At 43.0% G+C, this 25,910-nt stretch overlaps 1 protein-coding gene across 1 annotated transcript in view; it reads left to right on the plus strand.

The window, feature by feature from the left end:
• Window positions 1-25,910, plus strand: part of LOC137374292 (complement C3-like) — a 71,820-nt gene that overhangs the window by 31,002 nt on the left and 14,908 nt on the right. Inside the window, exons 7-13 of the mRNA XM_068040107.1 lie at window positions 6,134-6,252; window positions 7,599-7,772; window positions 8,425-8,616; window positions 11,160-11,354; window positions 12,186-12,332; window positions 22,905-23,031; window positions 24,857-24,907. Of these exons, the coding sequence (XP_067896208.1) occupies window positions 6,134-6,252; window positions 7,599-7,772; window positions 8,425-8,616; window positions 11,160-11,354; window positions 12,186-12,332; window positions 22,905-23,031; window positions 24,857-24,907 (1,005 nt within the window). The remainder of the gene's footprint in view (window positions 1-6,133; window positions 6,253-7,598; window positions 7,773-8,424; window positions 8,617-11,159; window positions 11,355-12,185; window positions 12,333-22,904; window positions 23,032-24,856; window positions 24,908-25,910) is intronic.

Consider the following 25,910-nt stretch of genomic DNA (forward strand, 5'->3'; position numbering starts at 1 on the left):
CCATTATTACTGGGATTTTCAGGAAAGGTAAATGTTAACTTCTAATATGATATTTATTGTGAAGTTATTGCATGTTATTTTCAATGCTGTGATTAATTAATGTTGACATTCAGTCAGTATTGCTGGTTTAGTGCAAGAAGTCACTTCATGATGCAAAACTTGGAAGCATTGTGAACTGTGAGGGCAATAGAATAGAACTTCAAAAGGACACAGACAATTTGGTGAAATGGGCGGACATTTGGAAGATGAAGTTCAATGCAGAGAAATGTAACGTGATGCATTTTGGTAGGAAGACCATTGAGAGACAATGTAAAATAAAGGCTACAATTCCAAATTGAGAGTAGGAGCAGAGGGACTTGGGTGTATATGTGCAGAAGTCATTGAAGGTAGCAGGACAGGTTGAGAGAGTGATTAATAAAACATACAGTATCCTGGGCTTTATTAATAGGGGCATAGAGTAAAAGATCAAGGAGGTGGCGTAGTGGTACTGTCACTGGACTAATAACCCAGAGACCCAGGGTATTACTCTGGGGACATGGGTTCAAATTCCACCACAGCAGAAGATGGAATTTGAATTCAAATAATAAAACTGGAATTTAAAGCTAGTCTAATAATGACCATGAAACCATTGTTGTTTGTTTTAAAACTCCACCTGGTTCACAAATGTCCTTTAGGGAAGGAAATCTGCCTGGTCTGGCCTACATGTGACTCCAGACCCACAGCAATGTGGTTGTCTCTTACATGCCCTCTGAAATGGCCTAGCAAGCCACTCAGTTGTACCGAACCGCTACAAAGTCCATAAAAAAGAATGAAACCAGATGAACCACCCGGCATTGACCTAGGCACCAACAACGGCAAACCCAGCCCTGTCGACCCTGCAAAGTCCTCCTTACTAACATCTGGGGGCTTGTGCCAAAGTTGGGAGAGCTGTCCCACAGACTAGTCAAGCAAAAGCCTGACATAGTCATACTCACGGAATCATACCTAACAGACAATGTCCCAGACACTGCCATCACCATCCCCGGGTATGTCCTGTCCCACTGGCAGGACAGACCCACCAGAGGTGTTGGCACAGTGGTATACAGTTGGGAAGGAGTTGCCCTTGGAGTCCTCAACATCGACTCCGGACCCCATGCAGTCTCATGGCATCAGGTCAAACAAGGAAGCCTCCTGCTGATTACCACCTACCGCCCTCCCTCAGCTGATGAGTCAGTACTCCTCCACATTGAACACCACTTGGAGGAAGCACTGAGGGTGGCAAGGGTGCAGAATGCACTCTGGGTGGGGGACTTCAATGTCCAACACCAAGTGTGGCTCAGTAGCACCACGACTGACCAAGCTGACCAAGTCCTAAAGGACATAGCTGCTAGACTGAGTATGCGACAGGCAGTGAGGGGACCAATAAGAGGGAAAAACATACTTGACCTCGTCCTCACCAATCTGCCTGCCGCAGATGCATCTGTCCATGACAGTATTGGTAGGAGTGACCACCGCACAATCCCTGTGGAGACGAAGTCCTGCCTTCACATTGAGGATACCCTCCATCGTGTTGTGTGGCACTATCATCGTGCTAAATGGGATAGATTTCGAACAGATCTAGCAATGCAAAACTGGGCATCCATGAGGCACTGTGGGCCATCAGCAGCAGCAGAATTGTACTCAACCACAATCTGTAATCTCATGGCCCAGCATATCCCCTATTCTACCATTACCATCAATCCAGGAGACCAACCCTGATTCAATGAAGAGTGCAGGAGGGTATGCCAGGAGAAGCACCAGGTATACCTCAAAATGAGGTGTCAACCTGGTGAAGTTAAAACACAGGACTACTTGCATGCCAAACTGCGTAAGCAGCATGCGATAGACAGAACTAAGCGATCCCATAACCAATGGATCAGATCTAAGCTCTGCAGTCCTGCCACATCCAGTCGTGAATGGTGATGGACAATTAAACAACTAACTGGAGGAGGTGGCTCCACAAATATCCCCATCCTCAATGATGGGGGAGCCCAGCACATCAGTGCAAAAGATAAGGCTGAAGCATTTTCAACAATCTTCAGCCAGAAGTGCTGAGTTGATGATCCATGTCGGCCTCCTCCTGAAGTCCCCAGCATCACAGATGCCAGTCTTCAGCCAATTTGATTCACTCCACGTGATATCAACAAACGATTGGCGGCACTGGATACTGCAAAGGCTATAGGCCCTGACAATATTCCGGCAATGGTACTGAAGACCTATGCTCCAGAACTTGCCGTGCCCCTAGCCAAGCTGTTCCAATACAGCTATACACTGGTATCTACCCAGCAATGTGCAGAATTGCCCAGGTATGTCCTGTATACAAAAAGCAGGACAAGTCCAACTTGACCTATTACCACCCCATCAGTCTACTCTCGATCATCAGTAAAGTGATGGAAGTAGTCATCAACAGTGCCATAAAGCTGGCTTGCTTAGCAATAATTAGAATTAGAATTAGATTTAGACTATTACAGCGCAGTACAGGCCCTTCGGCCCTCGATATTGCGCCGACCTGTGAAACCATCTGACCTACACTATTCCATTTTCATCCATATGTCTATCCAATGACCACTTAAATCTGCTCAGCTACGCTCAGTTTGGATTCCGCCAGGGCCACTCAGCTCCTGACCTCCTTACAGCCTTGGTTCAAACATGGACAAAAGAGCTGAACTCAAGAGGTGAGGTGAGAGTGACTGCCCTTGACATCAAGGCAGCATTTGACCGAGTATGGCGTCAAGGAGCCCTAGCAAATCTGAAGTCAATGGGAATCAGGGGGAAAACTCTCCGCTGGTTGGAGTCATACCTAATGCAAAGGAAGATGGCTGTGGTTGTTGGAGGTCAATCATCTCAGCTCCAGGACATCACTGCAGGAGTTCCTCAGGGTAGTGTCCTAGTTCCAACCATCTTCAGCTGCTTCATCAATGAGCTTCCTTCAATCATAAGGTCAGAAGTGGGGATGTTCGCGAATGATTGCACAATGTTCAGCACCATTTGCGACTCCTCAGATACTGAAACAGTCTGTGCAGAAATGCAACAAGACCTGGACAGCATCCAGGCTTGGGCTGATAAGTGGCAAGTAACATTCGCGCCACACAAGTGCCAGGCAATGACCATATCCAACAAGAGAGAATCTAGCCATCTCCCGTTGATGTTCAGTGGTTTTACCATCGTTGAATCCTCCACTATCAACACCCTAGGGGCTACCATTGACTAGAAACTGAACTGGAGTAGCCATATAAATAGCTTGGCTACAAGAGCAGGTCAGAGGCTAGGAATCCTGTGGCGAGTAACTCACTTCCTGACACCCCAAAGCCTGTCCACCATCTACAAGGCACAGGTCAGGAGTGTGATGGAATACTCTCCACTTGCCTGGATGGGTGCAGCTCCAACAACACTCAAGAGGCTCGACACCATCCAGAACAAAGCAGCCCGCTTGATTGGCACCCCATCCACCATCTTTAACATTCACTCCCTTCACCACCGACGCACAGTGGCAGCAGTGTGTACCATCTACAAGATGCACTGCAGCATCACGCCAAGGCTCCTTAACAGCACCTTCCAAGCCCATGACCTCTACCACCTAGAAGGACAAGGGCAGCAAATGCACGGGAACGCCACCACCTGCAAGTTCCCCACCAAGTCGCACACCATCCTGACTTAGAACTGTAAGTTCTAGTCCCTGGGTCAAAATCCTGGAACTCCCTTCCTAACAACACTGTGGGTGTACCTACCCCACATGGACTGCAGCAGTTCAAGAAGGCAGCTCACCACCACCTTCTCAAGAGCAATTGGGGATGGGCAATAAATGCTGGCCTAGCCAGTGACGCTCACCTCCCATGAATGAATAAAAAAAAGACACTAGTTTGGCTTCAGCTGGAGTATTGTGTCCATTTGTGGGCACTGCCCTTTAAGAAAGATGTGAAGGCATTGGAGAGAGTACAGAAAAGGGCTGGAATGCACTGCCTGAGAGTGTGGTGAAGGCAGGTTCAATTGATGCATTCAAAAGGGAATTGGACAGTTATCTGAAAAGGAAGAATGTGCAGGGTTATGGGGAGAAGGCAGGGGAATGGTACCAGGTGAAATGCTCATTCATAGAGCCGGTGCAGCCACAATGGGCTGAGTGGCCTCCTTCTGTGCTGTAACAATTCTAAGAGTCAGATTCTACGCCTAAAGAATAACTCAATGATATCAGAAATACCGAGAGATGGTACAGTTGATTTGCCGGCTTCCTCCTGGTGTCCTATTTTAACCTGCATGTCTTATGATGTGAAGTGTTATTCAGAGGGAAACTTTCTGCAACTGGTATCTGATCTAAACCTTTTCCAACTGAGAAACCAACTTGTCAAAGGTACTTAGAAAAGCAGAAACTTAATTACCACTAATTTAATTAAAATAATATTGGTCAGTGATCTTTTCCATTGGGCAGGACGTGGGTGGAGCAAGCCGGGCCCCTCATGAACGTTTTTGGAAGTCCAAATTGTCAAGGTGGGACCTCAGTTAAATCTAGTCGGGGATTTTTCAGCACCAGACGAGCACAGAAGGGCAATTGGGCTGGGCAGAAGCAGCTTCCCCCCCCAAAGCCCAGCTGGCTTAACAGGTTAAAAAGTAAAAGGGCAGGTGTGGAAAGTTAGGCATAAGGAGTTTCGATTCAAAACCTACTTGTTTTAGGAACCACCTGTTGTGGTCTGGCTCCCTAAAATTTCCATGGCTGGCCTTCATTTGCATAGGATCGACAAACTACAGGCCAATTTTAAGCAGTCACAAATTTCATACCATCGTAGGGTCACTGGGCTAGAAATTAATCTCAGGCAGAGCTGTATAACAGGTGGTACTGGATCAGCCGCTGCTTTACACAGCACCTGATATTTAAATTCATCGACTGCAGTGAAACTGACTGTCAGGCACTTGGTATAATGGGCAGCCAATCTGATACCACCCATTTTACGCCTCTGCCTGAGATGAATTTTTAGTCCATAGAATCTTACAGCACAGAAGGAGACCATTCGACCCATCGTGCCTGTGCCCTTCAAAAGAGCTGCTCAGTTAGTCTTGCTCCCCCTGTTTGTTCCTTATAGCTATGCAAATTTTTCCTTTTCAAGCAGTTATCCAATTCCCTTCTGAAAGTTACTATTGAATCTGCCTCCATCACTGTTTCAGGCAGTGTTTTCCAGATCATAACAAGTTGCTGCTCTTATTTCCCCTCTGGTTCGTTTTACTAATTATATTAAATCTGTGTCCTCTAGTTACTGATCCTCCTGCCAGTGGAAACAGGTTCTTCTTCTTTACTCTATCAAAAGTCCTCATATATTGACTGGCACAATATCTGGCTTGTCTGATTTTACTGTTCCCATCAAACTTTTACTAACAACTCCAAAAGTTAGAACTATTGAGATTGCAATCTCAATCTGGCATTTAAGACTGTGGTTCACATGGTGATAGATTCCCCATAACTCCCAGAGAGGCAGTGGATAGTGTATTCAAATTCTGAAACATATGTAAATATAAACAGGGCTGCTGCCCACATGGCACTCATAGCAGCTGAAATCCAACATCATCACTGCACCGGCTGCACTTTCAACTGACTTTCAGGCTTTCAGGATTTTGATTCATAAAGGTGTTTGGCTCTTTGTTTTTTAAATGAAGTCGAATTGTATTTGTTTGTCTTTTTGGTTTGACTTTGTTGCTGTTTACATAGAATTACATAGTATTTGCAGTACAGAAACAGACCATTCATCCCAAACAGTCATACCCTGCATGAGCCTCCTCCACCCCTGCCCTGTTCATTTAACTCCATCAACATATCCTGTTCTTTCTCCCTCATGAGTTCACCTAGCTTCCCTTTAAATGCATCTATACTATTCACCTTAACTATCCAATTGGTGCATTGTTTTTATTTATTTCTCTTTTCAGCTCGCTGCCTGTTATTTTTAAATTACTTTTGTTCTTTGGTTTGTTTTGTCTTACTGATATAACTTGTACAGACCCAAGTACGTATGCCGATAGAGTGTGCCAAGCCTACTGGGCCATGCCATGGAGATCTTAAAAAAAAACTCCAGTGGCAGTGCTGTTTGTTTTAATTAATCAACAAATGAAAACATTTTTGTGTCGCACTATGTAGGTTACAAGGAAGAAAAGAACAGGGACGTAGCAAAGAACATAACAAAGGTTCTACCTTATACTATTAACCTGACAAAGACAAAACGCTACTTTATGACTGGAGCTCCTTTTCGGATTCTGGTATGTATAAATTCATAATGAAATTGCTGGGGGTGAAATTGGACACAGGCAGGGATGCAAAACAGGCGATATTGCATCAGGTACCCTTGAGAGGCCCCGCCCCATCTTTGGTTCCACTGACTTCAGCTAAACTGAATATCAGACTTGTGGTACAATGAGCGATTCTACCAATTTTACATCCCAGGCCAAGTTCATTTTCACACCCTTTGTGTTTGTGCTTCTGTGCATGAAAGAGAGAGAGAGATAAATAGAGAGATGGAGAGAGGGCATGGGTTGAAGAGATTCCGGTTCTACTTAGATTGAATAGATAGATTCTGAGAAACAAGACAATCCTCTACATTCATAGCTGATTATTCCGTTGATAGCCCATTTACTAAATGGAGGAGATAAATGTGCCTCACCATGGCTGTGATCTCCTTTGCATCTGAGGCATGAACAGAACATCCCAATGTTAAAACTATTCAGATAACACAGATAGCCTTCAGTCTCGCCATTTCACTTCTCTCCTTGTGCGACTGTGTTCAGTGCAGCATGTATGTGAGTTCTAGTGGCAGCAATAGGTCCGAGAATACCTTTCAACATCAGTGTGTCCCAATGAAATCTAGGCTTGTACTCACAGAATGGCGTGACTAGTATATTCCCTGGAATTCGTTTCTCTTACCGGGCAGCAAAGAGACTGTGTGCAATATTCGATGAAGCATTGCTGTTGGCAGCAGCCAAATTTTGAAACAAATAATCTTTTGAATAAAAAGTTAACCGCGTAATTGAAGCTATCGAATGGCAAGCAAAGTTTCAGTTTGGTTTTTGATGTCCTTCCAAATTCCTCTGGGGTGCTAGCCGAAAATGGGTGTTATCATATCGACCACCTGTTATAGTCCCTGCCCGAAATTCAGTTCCATCGACCTTAATTGGGAAAAGAAAGACCTGCATTTATATAGCACCTTTCATGACCTGTGGATGTCCCAAAGCACTTTACAGTCAAGAAGTACTGTTGAAGTGTAGTCACTGGGTAACACAGCAGCCAATTTGCACACAGCAAGATCACACAAGCCGCAATGTGCCAATGACCGGGTAACCTGTTTTAATGATGTTAGTTGAGGGATAATTATTGGCCGGGACACCAGCGAGAACTCTCCCGCTCTGCTTCAGAATATTGCCATGGGATCTTTTACATCCACCTGAGAGGGAAAATGGGGCCTCTGTTTAAATAAAGGACTATGTAATATCACCACTTTAATGCTGCCATCCCAGACCAATTTATACCCAACAAACTTGTTTTTAATGGAAGGAAGATTGCTTTGATGGAGAAAGAACCTAACTCGTCATTGTTGCATGCTGTTTTACAGGCATTAGTAACCTACCCGGATGGTTCTCCTGTCGCTGAAGTGCCAATCAAAATTGAAATAATTATCTCAGAGGAAAAAACAATACAAGCTACTCAGAGAGGATTTACTGACAATATCGGTGAACTGAGTCTCTCCTTAAATGTTCCTGAAAATGCGAGTGATATATATATTACGGTGAGAATATGTTTTCAAAAACATTTTATGGTTCCCTGTCCTCCCTGACCTATGTTGGCTCCCAGTTAAGCAACACCTCAATTTTAAAATTCTCATCCTTGTATTCAAATCCCATCATAGCTTCGCCCCTCCCTATCTCTCTAATCTCCTCCAGCCCCACAACCCTCCAAGATATCTACACTCCTCTAATTCTGACCTCTTGAGTGTCCCCGATTTTAATCGCCCCACTATTGGTGGCCGTGCCTTCAGTTGCCTGGGCCCTAAGCTCTAGAATTGCCTTCCTAAACCTTTCTGTCTCTCCACCTCACTTCTGTCCTTTAAGATAGCCCTTAAAATGAACCTCTTTAACCAAACTTTTGGTCATTGGCCCTAATATCTCTTTCTGTTGCTTGGTGGCATATTTTGCTTTATAATGCTCCTGTGAAGTGCCTCGGGATGTTTTGTTCTGTTACAGGTGCTCTATAAGTACCAGTTGTTGTTGTGGTTGTTGATTCTCACAATGCATCAGCGTGTACTGATTCTGATGAGTTCAGGGGGTTGGATGCAATTGAACTCGGCCAGCAGGTGGAAGACAGACAAAATTGCTTTTTCTGCCTATAATACTACACGTGTGATATTTTGTTCTATTTATCTGTCTGTTTTATCTCCTTAGGCCATTGCTGGAAATACAGCCAATGGAACTCAAGCAAAGACTGACATAGCAATCAAATGCCAATCCAGCAATCAGATGTACCTATATATAGATGTGCCAAATGCTCTGCTATATCCTGGAGACATCATCTATGTGACATTGTCAGCTTTCAGTCAGTTAGATATTAGCAGTGTTAATTACTTTTACTATATGGTAAATTAATGAAGTTTTTAATCTTCCTCCACTCAGATAGGAATCTAGATTAATTAAATAGGAATCTAGATTAAAGTGCATTGTGCTGTGGTTTTTCTACACTGAACTGTTTCTGGGAACCAAATGAGTGCATACGGTATTATGACAACTATTTCAATGCCCATGCCTACTTTATAGAGAGAGAGAGTCATAGAGAGATACAGCACTGAAACAGGCCCTTCAGCTCACCGAGTCTGTGCCAACCAACAACCACCCATTTATACACTAATCCTACATTAATCCCGTATTCCCTACCACATCTCCACCATTCTCCTACCACCTACCTACATTAGGGGCAATTTACAATGGCTAATTTACTTATCAACCTGCAAGTCTTTGGCTGTGGGAGGCAACCGGAGCACCCGGCAGAAACCCACGCAATCACAGGGAGAACTTGCAAACTCCACACAGGCAGTACCCAGAACCGAACCCGGGTTGCTGGAGCTGTGGTGCTAACCACTGTGCCACCCTATGCAGGCCATGTTCCTTTCTTTCAGTTAAGATCAATTGTAATCAAACTCAAAGGGTGGGAAACCCATGGGATTCAGATTTATAGTCCCCCCCCGTCAATGTTACTCTGCAGTAACTTCACTGGAAGGTAAAATCAGGAGTGAACAATCAGTGTTACATCTGATTTGGTCAGTTTCCCAATGGCATGTTAGGTTGAAATCACACACACCCCACCATATGTGTCAGTTGTCCAGAATTTGCATAAACAACATAAGTTTCAAATAGTCAGAAAATTATTATGCTTTATTTAAGGAACAAACAGGTTGCATACAATCTCTAGCATGATAATCACACATCAAGATGGTCTGTGACTTCTCCAAACTGATTTAGTAACTGTTTTGATGTTGAGTCCCAGACCTGCTTTGTTGAAAGACTATGGGGGAAAAAAATTCCCTTTTTTTGTACAAAACTGCAGCCTACTAATAATCTGATGATATCTTGAGACCAATTGGGGTGTATTGCCGGAGTAAGGCAAAATCTAATGTAATCTATGCTGCAGAAACCAGGGCTGACAAAAACAAGAAGTGAAATGTAATTAAAGTTCTGATTCCCAGATTAGGATACTATGATGTACGTAAGTGAGAAAAGCAAAAAAAAAGCAGGGGAGCCAAAACATTTCATGGCATTTGGATTATAGAAAGTATAAATAGAATATGGGAGGTAACTATAAAGATATTTCGGAGAATATCAATAACAAACAAAGAGGTCTGCCCAAAGGTAGTGCAGGAACATGTTATAACTAATGGCCAAGGAACGACATTCCTGATTGTGTCCTAAATTATATATTTGTGTCGATGTTCATGAATACATTGAATAACAGTCGTCTTCATACAAGGTCAAAATTAAAAAGACAAAAGGTTGGATGAGGGTGTAAGGGATCACAGAGTGGTGATAGATTAAGGACAGTGACATGGTCCAATGGAGATTCAAGGGGAAGATGTTAAATAGATTTGGTGTTAGTGGATGCGTAACCAACGCTTCCTTCAGCTTGCCCCCTTGCCTTCTGGTTTCTGAAAGGAATTTTTCAGAGCTATTCCTGAAATTGGTAATAGCTACTTCTTTTTCCCTTTGTCTAAGTAGCATTGCTAGTGAATGGGCAGAATGATGCACCTGGTTGCATCATCCAATAGAATGAACGCCGATATGCCTGCAGGTCCTTTCTTGGTTTTATTTAAAATGGACGTGTTAAACAATTCAGGAAAGAAATACAAGATGAATAAGATAGGTATTTTTTTTTATTCATTGGATGTGGGCATTGCTGGCAAGGTCTGCCTTTATTGCTCATCAGGTGTTGGTGGTGAGCTATCTTGATGTGTCTGAGTGGCTTATTAGGCCATTTCCGAGGTTAGCTTAAAGGCATCTATATTGCTGTGGGTTTGGAGTCACATATAGGCAAGGACAGTAGATTTTCTTCCCTAGTGAACCAGGTGGCTTTTTAGAACAAACTGTTACCAGATTTTTAATTCCAGATTTATTTAAGTACTCCAACTGTCATGGTGGATGTCTGTGGATCATTGGGGCAGGCCTCTGGACTACCAGTCCAGTAACACAACCTCTATGCTACTATACCCATTATAGTTACATATAGACAGAAAGGTAAACAAACAAGAAGATAAATGCATAGATTCATCTATATGCAAGGGTGTAAATGGCTCAGTCAGATTTATTGATGGACAGGACTCACACTTATTGAAGTTGTTCTGAAAGCTTCCACTGGAAAGAATTTCTTTTTTTGATGCATCATTTAGAAATGATCCAGATGAATTCATTCTTACATTAAATGATTGAATAAATCTAGTACTGAAGGTTAAAGGTTAGTTAAAAAGAAAAAGAAGTTATCACATAGAAAAAGTAACCTGAAATTCAATTAAATCAAATACCTTTTTATGTTAGTGTCTGTAAAGTGATATTGTAGGAAACTTTATATTGTTCAATTTTGAAAATGCATTTGGTATGTGACAGTGCTCAGATATCACAGATATTTAATATTCTAGGTGCTCAACAAAGGAAAATTGCTGCATTTCGAGAGAATTAGGAGGTCCGCCAACACTTCATTTTCAATCATGATCACAAAGGATATGGTGCCTTATTTCCGCATTGTTGCCTATTACATTATAAATATTAATAACAAAAAAAACATCGTCTCAGACTCGGTGCGAGTGGAGGTGGAGAATCATTGCAATTCAAAGGTTTGTGATGCATTTTGAACGTTTTGGGGTTCTGAAAGTCCTTTGATGATGCATGTTCTTATCATGAGCTATGGAAAGCGCTGAACTTTGTAATCTCTGTCAATAATCAACAGATGTTTTAAGGCATGAGACAATTGCTCTTTCTTTGATCAGTGGTGAATTATATTGGTTGGGGTGCAAACCTGGCATGCCACCCAATTGCGTTGGCTTCCTGCCAGCTGAGTTAGGTTAAAGTTATTCCCATTTCCTGCGATTACCGTCTTCAGATGAGATGTTAAACTGAGACCCTGTCAAAGCTCTCAGATGGGCTTTATAGATCCCACGACATTATTTGGAAGAGAAGGGGATATCTCCTCGTGTCCTGGCCAATTTTACTCCTCCAACCAACATCACTAAAACAGATTGTCTGGCCATTATCATATTGGTTTTTGGGGAAACTTGCTGTACACAAATTGGCAGTTACCTTTCCTACATTGCAACAGCGACTACACTTTAGAAGTACTTCATTGGCTGTAAAGTGCCTTGGCACTTCATGAGGCCGTGAAAGGCGCTATCTAATTGGAAGTATTTCTTTTTGCTTTTTTATAAATCTGAGCTCATATGTGGTGCCAGACTTGTCCCTTTGGGAAACTGACGGGATCAGTTTCAACACTGGTTTTACCCACCCACCCCCTGTGCCTGACTTTAATCTCCTTTGAGATAAGTGAGGAGTAATATTGGGAAGGGTGTGTAACCAGCATTCCTTCCAATCCCTAGATTTCCCACCCTGCGATTTCAGTTAAACTTACTTTATATATGGTATTTTGAAGCTGATCTGATTGTGATTCACAGTTTCAGATACAACCTGCCTTGTATACAGATAATGACCAACGCGATTTGCTGTTGTCAGTTTTCTCTGACAGTGTATCAGATGTCTATGTCCAAGCACTGGATACTCAGCTTTATGGACCCAGTAAGGACATGAATACACTTCAGAAGGTGAGAGATTCATCAGGTACTTTCAGTAGTGACCACTGAACTGCTTAGATTGTTGTAGCTTCATAACTATACAATAGCTGAGCATCATCAAGAAGGCATATGGCATGCTTGCCTTCATCGGTCGGGGCATAGAATATAAAAATTGACAAGTCATGTTGCAGCTGTACAGAACCTTAGTTAGGCCACACTTAGAATATTGCATGCAATTCTGGTCGCCACACTACCAGAAGGACGTGGAGGCTTTGGAGAGGGTACAGAGGAGGTTTACCAGGATGTTGCCTGGTCTGGAGGGCATTAGCTATGAGGAGAGGTTGGAAAAACTCGGATTGTTTTCACTGGAACGACGGAGGTGGAGGGGTGACATGATAAGAGGTTTACAAAGTTATGAGCGGCATGGACAGAGTGGATAGTCAGAAGCTTTTTCCCAGGGTGGAAGAGTCAGTTACTAGAGGACATAGGTTTAAGGTGCGAGGGGCAAAGTTTAGAGGGGATGTGCGAGGCAAGTTTTTTTTACACACAGGGTGGTGAGTGCCTGGAACTTGCTGCCAGGGGAGGTGGTGGAAGCAGATATGATAGCGACGTTTAAGAGACATCTTGACAAATACATGAATAGGAAGGGAATAGAGGGATATGGGCCCCGGAAGTGCAGAAGGTGTTAGTTTCGGCAGGCATCAAGATCGGCGCAGGCTTGGAGGGCCGAATGGCCTGTTCTTTGTTCTTTGTTCTATCACATGTAATACATGTGGATTTTCCTGCACCTCTTACTCTATAGTAGATAGAAACAGCGCATATCAAGTGGAAACTGTCAGTGCTCCTAACTCCAGTCATTTTATTTCAATAATTTATAACATGTAGGCTCCAGGAACAAATGTCATTTGTAAGTGTTGAATAAAATATTTCAAGAAGTATTTGATTAAACTGAGATTTAGTGCAACTGGAAATGATCAGTCTGTGTGGAAAGGTATGGCTGGGAATATGTCAGATTTATCTTTCAGGCAGGTAAACTCAATTAATTTTTTTTATTCATTCATGGGATGTCGGTGTCACTGACTAGGCCAGCATTTATTACCCATCCCTAATTGCCCTTGAGAAGGTGGTGGTGAGCTGCCTTCTTGAACCGCTGCAGTCCATGTTGTGTAGGTACACCCACAGTGCTGTTAGGAAGGGAGTTCCAGGATTTTGACCCAGTGACAGTGAAGGAATGGCGATATAATTCCAAGTCAGGATAATGTGTGGCTTGGAGGAGAACTGGCAGGTGTTGGCGTTCCCATGCATCTGCTGCCGTGTCCTTCTAGGCCGTAGAAGTCATGAGTTTGGAAGATGCTGTCGAAGGAGCCTTGGTGAGTTGCTGCAGTGCATCTTGTAGCTGGTACACACTGCTGCCACTGTGCGCAGTGGTGAAGGGAGTGAATGTTAAAGATGGTGGATGGAGTGCCAATCAAGCTGGCTGCTTTGTCCTGGATGGTGTCGAGCTTCGTGAATATTGTTGGAGCTGTACCCATCCAGGCAAGTGGAGAGTGTTCCATCACACTCCTGACTTGTGCCTTGTCGATGATGGACGGGCTTTGAGGAGATAGGAGGTGAGTTACCGCAGAATTCCCAGCCTCTGATCTGCTCTTGCAGCCACAGCATTTATGTGGCTACTCCAGTTCAGTTTCTGGTCAATGGTACCCTCCTGGTTGTTGATAGTGGGGATTCAGTGATGATAATGCCATTGAATGTCAAGTGGAAATGGTTAGATTCTCTCTTGTTTGAGATGGTCATTGCCTGACACTTGTGTGGCACGAATGTTTCTTGCCACATGTCAGCCCAAGCCTAGATGTTGTCCAGGTCTTGCTGCATCTGAGCACGAGCTGCTTCAATATCTGGGGAGCCACGAATGGTGCTAAACATTGTGCAATCATCAGTGAAAATCCCCACTTCTGACCTTATGATGGAGGGAAGGTCATTAATGAAGCAGCTGAAGATAGTTAGGCCTAGGACACTACCCTGAGGAACTCCTGCAGTGATGTCCTGGGACTGAGATGATTGACCTCCAACAACTGAAACCATCTTTCTTTGTGCTAGTATGACTCCAACCAGTGGAGGGTTTTCCCCCTGATTCCCATTGACTTCAGTTTTGCTAGGGCTCCTTGATGCCATACTCAGTCAAATGCTGCCTTGATGTCAAGGGCAGTCAGTCTCACCTCACCTCTGGAGTTCAGCTCTTTTGTCCATATTTGGACAAAGGCTGTAATGAGGTCAGGAACTGAGTAGCCTTGACAGAAACCAAACTGAGCGTCAGTGAGAAGTTATTGCTGAGCAAATGCCACTTGATAGCACTGTCAACAACCCCCTCCATCACTTTGCTGATGATCGAGAATAGACTGATAGGGCGGTAATTGGCCGGGTCAGATTTGCCCTGCCTTTTATGTACAGGACGTACTTGGGCAATTTTCCACATTGCCGGGTTGATTTCATTATTCTAGCTGTACTGAACAGCTTGGCTAGGGGCACAGCTAGTTCTGGAGCACATGTCTTCAGTACTATTGTTGGAATATTGTCAGGGGCCATAGCCTTTGCAGTATCCAGTGCCTTCAGCCATTTCTTGATATCACGTGTAGTAAGTCTGATTGGCTGAACACTGGCATCTGTGGTGCTGAGGACCTCAGAAGGAGGCTGAAATGGATCATCCACTCGGCAGTTCTGGCTGAAGATGGATACAAATGCTTCAGCCTTGTCTTTTGCAATTTGTCCAGTTACTGTGCTGTACCTTCTTATAGATGGATTTTTTATGGGCTTTATGCAACCTACAGGGCCTTGCCTTCAATTAAGCAGCTTATTAGAAAACTGGTGGTGCATTGCAGGGGAAAATTGGAGACAATGAATGCACAATTTCCCTTAAACCAAACGGGCATGTGATTCCCCCACTCCCATTTTGACAGTCACAAGGGATCTCGGATCTTTCTGGCCAAAGATACCAAGGGTCAATGACCTTCGATATGCCCAGTGGAACACGCTTAGATCCAAACAGTAGTGTTCAATTGCAATTTGTGATGTTTCAAGACTTTTAACAAAAGGCTTGCTATACTAAACTTTGTAAATTATTGGTTTGACCTGAGCTGAAGAATTGTGTCCAATTATGGGAACCAAACTTTAGAAAGGGCATTAAGGCCTTGTAGAGGGTGCAGAGCAGATTTACTAGAATGGTATTAGGGACGAGAGGTTTCAGTTATCTGCAGAGACTAGACAAACTGCAACTGTTCTCCATATAGTAGAAGCAGTGAAGAGTTGATGGATGCGCTCAGAATTCTGAGGTGATTTGATAGAAAAACTGTTTCCACGGAGAGTAGGGTTGATAACCAAATTACATAAAATTAAAATAATTAGAAACATACAAAGATTTATGACAGAAAAGGAGGCCATTCGGCCCAACATGTCTGTGCGGGCCAAAAAAGAGCTATCCAGTCTAATCCCATCTTCCAGCTCTTTGTCCATAGCCCTATAGATTACAGCACCTCAACAGCATATCCAAGTGTTTTTTTTTAAATGCGATGAGGGTTTCTGCTTCCACCACCCTTTTAGGCAGAGTTCCCGAACCCCACCACCCTCTGGATGAAAAAAGTATTCCTCAACTCCCCTCTAATCCTTCTACCAATTACTTTAAATCTATGCCTCCTGGTTATTGACCTCAGTGCTAAGGGAAATCGGGTCTTCCTCTCCACTCTATCTCGCCCCCTCCTAATTTTATGCACATCAATTACATTTCCCCTTAGTTTCCTCTGTTTCATAGAAAACAACTCCAACTTAGCTAAAATTCTCCATTCCTGGCAACATTGTCGTAAATCTCCTCTGTACCCTCTCTAGTGTGATCACATCCTTCCTGTAATGCGGTAACCAGAACTGTACGCAGTTATCTAGCTGCAGTCTAACTCGTGTTTTATAGATTCCTAACATAACCTCCCTGCTGTTATATTCTAGGCCTTGGCAATAAAGGAGCGTATCCCATATGCCTTCTTGACCACCTTATCTACCTGTCCTGCAACCTTCAGGGATCTGTAGACACTCCAAGATCTCTCTGTTCCTCTACAATTTGCAAAATACTATCATTGTGTATTTTCTTGTCTTGTCTGTCCTCCCCAAATGCATTACCTGACACTTTTTCAGCTTGAATTCCATTGGCCACTGTTCCACCCACCGACCAGTCCATTGATATCTTCTTGCAGTCTACAGCTTTCTTCTTCACTATCAACCATATGGCAATTTTTGTATCATCTGCAAATTTCTTAATCATGCTGCCTACATTTAAGTCTAAATCATTGATATACACCATGAACAATAAGGCAGCCAGTTCTGAGACCTGCAGGACCCCACTAGAATCAGCCTTCCAGACACAAAAACACCCATCGACAATTACCCTTTGCTTCCTGCCTCTGAGCCAATTCTGGATCCAACTTGTCACTTTGTCTTGGATCCCTTGGGCTTTTAATTTACTGAGCAGTCTGCCATGTGGCACCTTATCAAAAACCTTGCTAAAATCCATGTAGACTACATCAAACATGCTGTCCTCATTAACCCTCGTTGCTTCTTCAAAGAATTCAATCAAGTTATTCAGTCACGACCTTTCCTTAAGAAATACATGCTGATTGCCCTTCATGCCCTTTTAAATGATGATTTATACCATCCCTCAGAATTTTTTCCAATAATTTGCCCACCATTGAGGTTAGGCTGACTGGTCTATAATTACTTGAACAATCCCTTCCTCTCTTTTTAAACTATGGTACAATAGTGAGGCAGTCCTCTGGCATTATGCCTGTAGCCAGGGAGAATTGGAAAATGATGGTCAGAGTCTCCATTATTTCTTTCCTTGCTTCCCTTTGCAGCTTGGGATACATTTCATCTGGGCCTGATGATTTATCCACATTCAAGGATGCTAAACACCTTATTATTTTGTCCTTCAATATGTTTATCCCATCCAATATTTCACACACCTCCTCAACCACAATGTCTGCTATGTTGCTCTTTTTTATGAAAACAGACATAAAGTATTCATTAAGAATCAGGCCCACATCTTGCGCGTCCACTCACGTTACCTTTTTGGTTTCTAAGCCCTACTCCTTCCCTAGTTATCCTTTTACTCTTTGTGTTTATCTTTGGGTTTTCCTTGATCTTGCCAATAATTTTCCATGCCCTCTCTTTGCTTTCATAAGGTCATAAGAAATAGGAGCAGGAGTAGGCCATTCGGCCCCTCAAGCCTGCTCCGTCATTTAAAGAGATCATGGCCGATCTGATTGTGGCCTTGACTCCAGTTTCCTGCCTGCCCCCCTGCCCTTGACACCCTTGTAGATCAAAAATCTAACTGTCTTGAATATATTCAATGACCAGCCTCGAGTGCTGTCTGGGGAAGAGAATTCCAAACACTAACGACCCTCTAAGAGAAGAAATTCCTCCTCATCTCTGCCTTAAAAGGGAAACCCCTTACTTTGAAACTGTGCCCCCAGTTCTAGATTCCCCCATGAGGGGGAACATCCTCTCAGCACCCTCATCCTGTCAAGCCCCCTCAGAATCTTATATGTTTCAATAAGATCACCTCTCATTCTTTTGGTGTTGGTGGGGGTCCCTCATTAAAAGGCACTTAGTGCCTGAACGAGGAACCCTGCATCAGGAAGGCAGGAGGGAGCCCGCTGGTAGCCACTCCCCTGCACTTGATACCGACCACCCTACATCCACCTCCTCTGCAACCCCACATCATGAAACCCCACTGCCCTGACCTTACCTGTGCCCTGGGTCCACCGCTGCTCCTGGGCCACGGGTTGGTGCTCCACTGGCAGTAGCTACCACCTCCACATCAAGGGGGTCCTTGATCCTGTGGAAGTCCTGCTGCTGTTAACTTAAGTGTCTAATTGGTACTAGATTCTGCAGGCCTTCCGCAGAAGAGGCGATCCGGAGCTGAGCGGCTTGCTAGGCCATTTCAGAGGGCAGTTCAGAGTCAATCTGGAATTATATGTAGGTCAGACCAGGTAAGGATGCCAGATTTCCTTTCTAAAGGACATTAGTGAACCAGATGGGTTTTTATGATGTGGCACCATTACTGAGACTAGATTTGAGTTCCAGATTTTTATTAATATATTAAATTTATTAATTATTTGAATTTAAATTCCACCAGCTGCCGTGGGATTTAAACCCCTGTTCCTGGGGAATTCGCCTGGGCCTTTGGATTACTAGTTCAGTGACATTACCACTACACCATTATCTCCACTAGTTAAAGTTTGCCAACCTAAAAATGCCCCATTTATTCTGACACTCTGTTTCCTGTTAGTTAGCTAATCCTCTAACCATGCTAATATATTAACCCAACAGCAAGAGCTGCTATCTTGTGTAGTAATCTTTTATGTGGCAACTTCTCAAATGCCTTTTGGAAATCCAAATACACTACATCTACTGATGCGCCTATATCCACCATGTTACATCCTCAAAGAACTCTAATGAATTTGTTAAACATGATTTGCCTTTCATAAAACCATGCTGACTCTGCCTGCTTGCATTATGATTTTCTAAATGTCCTGGTACTACTTCTTAATAATGGAATCTAGCATTTTCCCAATGACAGATGTTAGGCCAACTGGCCCATTGTTTCCTGATTTCTGCCTCCCTCCTTTCTTGAATAGAGGTGTTGTGATTTTTCAATCTGCTGGGACCTTTCCAGAATCTAGGGAATTTTGGAAGATTACAAGCAATGTATCCAGTATCTCTGTAGCCACTTCTTTTAAGACCCTAGGATGCCGGCATCAGGTCCAGGGGACTTGTCAGCCTTTAGTCCCATTAGATTTCCTGGTACTTTTTCTCTAGTGATAGTGATTGTTTTAAGTTCCTCCCTCACTTTTGCCTCTTGATTTTCTATTATACTTGGAATGCTTTTTGTGTCTTCTACTGTGAAGACAGATACAAAATATTTGTTCAGAGTCTCAGCCATTTCCTTATTTCACATTATTAATTCCCCAGTCTCATCCTCTAAGGGATTAGCTACTCTCTTCCTTTTTATATATTTGTAGAAGCTTTTACTGTCTGTTTTTATATTTCTTTCTAGTTTACTCTCATACTCTAATTTCTCCCTCTTTATTATTTTCTTAGCCATCCTCTGCTGGTTTCTAAATTTTTCCCGATCTTCTGGCCTATCAATAATCTTCACAGCATTGTCCACCTTTTCTTTCAATTGATACCACCCTCAACTTCCTTAGTTAGCCGCAGATGGTGCATCCTTCTCATAGAGTTTTTCTTTCTTAATGGAATATATCTTTGTTGAGAGTTTTTGAGAATATATCTTTGTTGGTCATTAAATGTCTGCCACTGCTTCTCTACTGTCTTACATTTTAACTTATTTTCCCAGTCCACTTTAGCCAACTCCGTCTTCATACCCTTGTAATTTCCTTTATTTAAGTCTAAGACACTAGATATTGCCACAAATTTCTCAACCTCAACCTGAATGTGAAATTCCAACACGTTATGATTACTCTTGCCTTGAGGGTCCTTTACTTTGAGGTCCTACTTTGCTTTTTAATTTCACCCCTGCAATGTGATACCCCTCCAAGCTATTTTCAATATTGTCCTCTTTGCATCTGACATAAGCTTTTTTTTGCCTTATCCTATACCCTGTGAGATCTTTAACATCTGGGGGGTGGGGGGTGCGGGGGGAGGTGGTGGTCTAGATTTGTGAATCCCACCATTTTCTGTTGTGGGAGCATATTTGTTCTGAACTCTCTCTATATCCTCCTTGAATGCCTCCCATTGCTTTGACACTGATTTGCCTTCAAGTAGCTGTTTCCAGTCCACTTTTGCCGAATCACATCTCAGCTTAGTAAAATTGACATTTTCCCAAATTAAAACCTTTACGCTTTGTCTTTGTCCTTTTCCATAATTACTTTAAATCTGACTGAATTATGATCACTACCACTAAAATGCTCTCCAACTGATAGCTCTATCACATGCCCAGATTTATTCCCTAAAACTAAATTCAGAACCGCCCCTCTCTTGTTGGGCTTGCTACGTACTGGCTAAAACATGTTCTTCTGCATACGTTTTAAGAACTCTGCACCCTCTGTACCTTTTAAATTGAATTTATCCCAGTTAATATTGCTTGAAATCCCATACTTATTACTGCCCTATTGTTACTGCACTTTTCAACAATTTGCCTACATATTGGTCTTCTATCTCCCTCTCACTTTTTGGGGGTCTATAGTACACTCCCAGCAGTGTGATTGCCCCTTTTTTGTTTCTCAGTTCAATCCATATGGCTTGATTTGATGGTCCTAGCATAGCATCCCTCCTCACAACTGTGTCTGTTTCTTTGACCAAAACTGCAATCCCTCCCCTTTTTTATCCTCATCTCTATCCTGTCTGAAAACCCTGTAATTGGGAATGTTGAGTTTCCATTCCTGCCCTTCTTTAAGCCAAGTTTCAGCAAAGAAGCCAGAAGTGAAATGAAACAACCTTGTTTAACTCAATGACTTGCCATGACTTTCTATAATTATAATGGGGAGCAAAGAAATGGCAGAACAATTAAACACATACTTTGGTTCTGTCTTCACAAAGGAGGACAGAAATAACTTCCCAGAAATGTTGGGGAACTAAGGGTCCAATGAGAGGGAGGAACTGAAGGAAATCAGTATTAGTAAAAATAGTGCTAGGGAAATTAATAGGGTTAAAGGCTGCCAAATCCCCAGTGCTTGATAATCTACATCCCAGAGTACTAAAGGAAGTGGCCCTGGAAATAGTGGATGCATTGGTCGTCATCATCCAAAATTCTATAGACTCTGGAGCAGTTCCTACAGACTGGAGGGTGGCAAATGTAACCCCACTGTTTAAAAAAGGAGAAAGAGAAAAAACAGGGAATTATAGACCAGTTCGTCTTACATCAGTAATGGGGAAAATGCTAGAGTCTATTGTAAAGAATGTGATAGCAGGACACCTAGAAAGCATAAACGGGATTGGACAAAGTCAGCATGGGTTTACGAAAGGGAAATCATGCTCAACACACCTACTGGAGTTTTTTGACAATGTAACTAGTAGAATAGATCAGGGAGAACCAGTGGTTGTAGTGTATTCAGATTTTCAGAAGGCTTTTGATAAGGTCCCACATAAGAGGTTAGTTTGCAAAATTAAAGCACATGGGATTGGGGTAATATACTGGCATGGATTGAGAATTGGTTGACAGACAGGAAACAGAGAGTAGAAATAAACGGGTCTTTTTCCTGGGTGGCAGGCAGTGACTGGTGGGGTACCACAGGGATCAGTGCTTGGGCCCCAGCTATTCACAATATAGATTAATGACTTGGGTGAGTCATTGTAACATTTCCAAGTCTGCAGGCAACACAAAGCTGGGGTGGAATGTGAGCTGTGAGGAGGATGCAAAGAGCTTCAATGTGAGTTGGACAAATGGGTGAGTGGGCAAATGCATGGCAGCTGCAGTATATCATGGATAAATGTGAGGTTATCCACTGTGGTTGTAAAAACAGAAAGGCAGATTATTATCTGAATGGTGATAGATTGGGAAAGGGTGAGGTGCAATGAGACCTGGGTGTCCTTGTACCCCAGTCGTTGAAAGCAAGCATTCAGGTGCAGTAAGCAGGAAGGCGAATGGTATGTTGGCCTTCATTGCAAGAGAATTTGAGTACAGAAGCAAAGATGTCTTACTGTAGTTATACAGGGCCTTGGTGAGACCACATCTGGAGTATTGTGTGCAATTTTGGTCTCCTTATCTGAAGAAGGATGTTCTTGCCATGTAAGGAGTGCAAAGAAGATTTACTAGGCTGATTTCTGGGATGGCAGGATTGACGTATGAGGAGAGATTGGGTCAGCTAGGCCTATATTCACCGGAGTTTAGAAGAATGAGAGGGAATCTCATAGAAACCTATAAAATTGTAACAGGACTAGACACGCTAGATGCAGGGAGGATGTTCCCGATGGCTGGGGAGTCCAGGACCAGGGGTCACAGTCTCAGGATGCAGGCTATGCCATTTAGAGCCGAGATGAGGAGAAATTTCTTCACTCAGAGGGTGGTGAGCCTGTGGAATTCTCTACCGCAGAAGGCAGTGGAGGCTAAGTTGTTAAATATATTCAAGAAGGAGACAGATAGATTTCTTAATGCCAAAAGGATCAAGTGATATGGGGACAAAGCGGGAACAGGGTACTGAATTAGACGATTAGCCATGATCTTTTCTTGAATGGCGGAGCAGGCCTGAAGGGCTGAATGGCCTACTCCTGCTCCTATTTTCTCTGTTTCTATGATCTGGATTGCACTGCCTGAAAGGGTGGTGGAAGCAGATTCAATAATAAATTTCAAAAGGGAGTTGAGTAAACGTGTAAAGAGTAAAAATGTGCCAGACTATGAGGAAAGAATAAGTGAGTGGGACTAATTGCTATTTCAGAGAGCCAGCATATGGGCCAAATGGCCGCGTTCTGTGCTGTAAAATTCTATGGTGCTGGTGCAATGCGTGAACATGTGTCTCTGCTAATAATCATTTAAAGGTAAATGGTGCCTTTATCATGCCTGATGCAAAAATAAAGGTAATGCATATATTTTCTCCAACTAAGTAGGCCTTTTACAGAAAGGACTTTTATGACTTTGGCTCTTCATACGGTGGTGGGAAGAACACCGTCGGGGTCTTTGAGGATGCTGGGCTGCGCCTGATCTCCGATCTAATGGAATCAACGGACCTGCGTGGTAGACAATGCTTTTACATATCATTTAAGATAAGCGATTATGGAAACCAATATCTTTCTGAGAAGAATGTTTTACACATAGGCCACCCCAAAGAGAAAGTGCTGCATAATTCGTGTGGGTTTCTGCTAGGTCATGTGTTACCACTGACGATTTGCCAGCTGTGTTCCCTTAGGAACACAGAAATATTCGGAAGGGGCCATTCAACCCCCAGCCTCCTCTACCATTCAATTAGATCTGCACCCCTACTCCATTTTCCCACCTTTGCTCCGTATCCCTTCATACCCTTACCTGGTAAAAGTCTATCTCAGTTGTGAAAACTCCAATTGCCCCCACCCCCAAGGACATCCACTGTTTTTTGGCAGAGAGAGTTCCAAATTTCTACTACCCTTTGTGTGAAACATGCATTCTAATTTCAAACCTGAATGGCTTAGCTCTAATGTGTTTGCATGATAAGGTAGGGTTCAGAGTGATATAGCATAGCTCTATTAGTGTCCATTTTCAGTTCTATTCTGTATAATGGTGCGCCTGGGAGCAGCAAGTTACTAACAACCCTGCAGCAATGAGCAGCATTTAACAATTAGTGAAATTTAACTATTTCTTTGAGAAGCAAGCATAATTGAATTTGACTTTCAAGTGTCAGCTGTGGCTTAGCAGTAGCTTTGCTGTCTCTACGTACTGGTGGTGACAGTGGTTTAATGGTAATATCACTGAGCTAGTAATCTAGAGCGCAAGGCTATTAGTTTGGGGGGCATTGATTCAAATCCCACCATGGGAGCTGGTGGAATGTAAGTTCACTTAATAAATTCAGCTAATTAATTTTAAAAATCTGCATTTGAAAGTTAGAGTCAGTAATGATGTCATGAAACTATCAGCAATTGTAAAACACACCTGGTTCACTAACGTCCTTTAAGGAAGGAAATTTGTTGTCTTTACCTGGTCTGGCCTACATGTGACTCTGGACCCGCAGCAATGTGGTTGACTCTTAACTGCCCTCTGCAATGGCCTAGCAAGCCCGCTCTGTTGTCAAGACCAGTTAGGAATGGGCAACAAATGCTGGCCTTGCCAGTGATGTCCACATCCCATGACAAAAAGTCACCAATTTCCCCTCACTTAATTGTTCTCCATTATATACTTTTGCCCATGTTGCTTCTTTGACGTCCATTTGTATTGCTATTTTTCTTATAGACTTAACTACTCTCATTACCCACACAAAATACAGTACAATATGTTAACACTTCTGCTAAAATAGTAAAGAGAGGAATTGTGGACCAGAGTAAATGGCTTCTCATGGAAGGATTATTTCAGGACATGCTTTGTCAGGGAAGACTAATAAAGTGGGACTGTGCAACATCTATAATAAGAGGTTAGGAGTAATAGCTAGGTCGCCATGAGGGGTGAAATTGGACATGGGCAGGGTGTAAAACAGTCAAATAGTTTTTGCCCCTGAAACCACACCCATGATATTCAGTGCTGTTGAAGTCAGTGGAACTAAAAATCAGGTGGGGCGTACAACAGACGACCAATATCCACATCCAACTTCATGAATTTTAGAGCTCTGGTTGTGGGCCTGATCCATGACAACTAAAAACCACATTGAAAATTGTGGAATATTCCTGCGGTAATGTAACCGTCAGGAAATCATTGTCAGAACAACATCACTGATTCATATGTGCTGGCCAGGCCCATCGAGTGGGCTTGTTAAATCATGCCTCACATCTCAACTCTTCACAAGTGACAAACCCATAAAGTTTGCAGAAAGAATTGTCAAAGTGAAAGTAACAACATAGAACAAAATAATTGTTTGAAATAATCCAATTCGTTCCAGATATAACAACCATTCCGTGGAAAAGAGGACCATTAACATCACCCAGAAATGGTAAGAATTGTTTTATATAACTGCCTTGTAAACCAAACAGCTGCTCCTTTGTTCAGGTTAGGTTTCAGTTGTTTATGTGCATAGACCTGCTCTTTTCTGTATTAGTTAACGCTGAATAAGAGAAAATTTAAAACAAATCAATTGATTCACAAAGATCATCTCACCAAGAATGAAAAAGCCTATGGTGTTTCTGCTCACTAAATTCGATGGATCTGGAGAAAAGCGACTGTGGAAATAAGCATTGAACACATAACTATGTTGCTTCTGTTCTGAAGTCACATACTGTGTAGGTTCCAGAGAGCAACAGATTTATTCAGAACCCAGCCAATGTTATGTGTGACCTGAGTCTTGGCAGCTAAAAATGAGAAAATATTAGAGGATTTTGTTTTTAATATTCAACCAGTCATGTTGTCATCTTGAAAAAGGTAGAAAGTGCAAAAATCTATTTGTAGAACACCTTTGTCGAATAATCACACTCATTTTTTTTATTCATTCATGGGGTGTGGGCGACGCTGGCCAGGCCAGCATTTATTGCCCATCCCTAATTGCCCTTGAGAAGGTGGTGGTGAGCTGCCTTCTTGAACCACTGCAGTCCATCTGAGGTAGGTACACCCACAGTGATGTTAGGAAGGGAGTTCCAGGATAGGGCGGCGCAGTGGTTAGCACCGCAGCCTCACAGCTTCAGGGACCCGGGTTCGATTCCGGGTACTGCCTGTGTGGAGTTTGCAAGTTCTCCCTGTGTCTGCGTGGGTTTTCTCCGGGTGCTCCGGTTTCCTCCCACAAGCCAAAAGACTTGCAGGTTGATAGGTAAATTGGCCATTATAAATTGTCACTAGTATAGGTAGGTGGTAGGGAAATATAGGGACAGGTGGGGATGTTTGGTAGGAATATGGGATTAGTGTAGGATTAGTATAAATGGGTGGTTGATGTTCGGCACAGACTCGGTGGGCCGAAGGGCCTGTTTCAGTGCTGTATCTCTAATCTAATCTAATTTTGACCCAGC

This window comes from Heterodontus francisci, chromosome 10, assembly GCF_036365525.1.
Source record: "Heterodontus francisci isolate sHetFra1 chromosome 10, sHetFra1.hap1, whole genome shotgun sequence".
Classification (NCBI taxonomy): Eukaryota; Metazoa; Chordata; class Chondrichthyes; order Heterodontiformes; family Heterodontidae; genus Heterodontus; species Heterodontus francisci.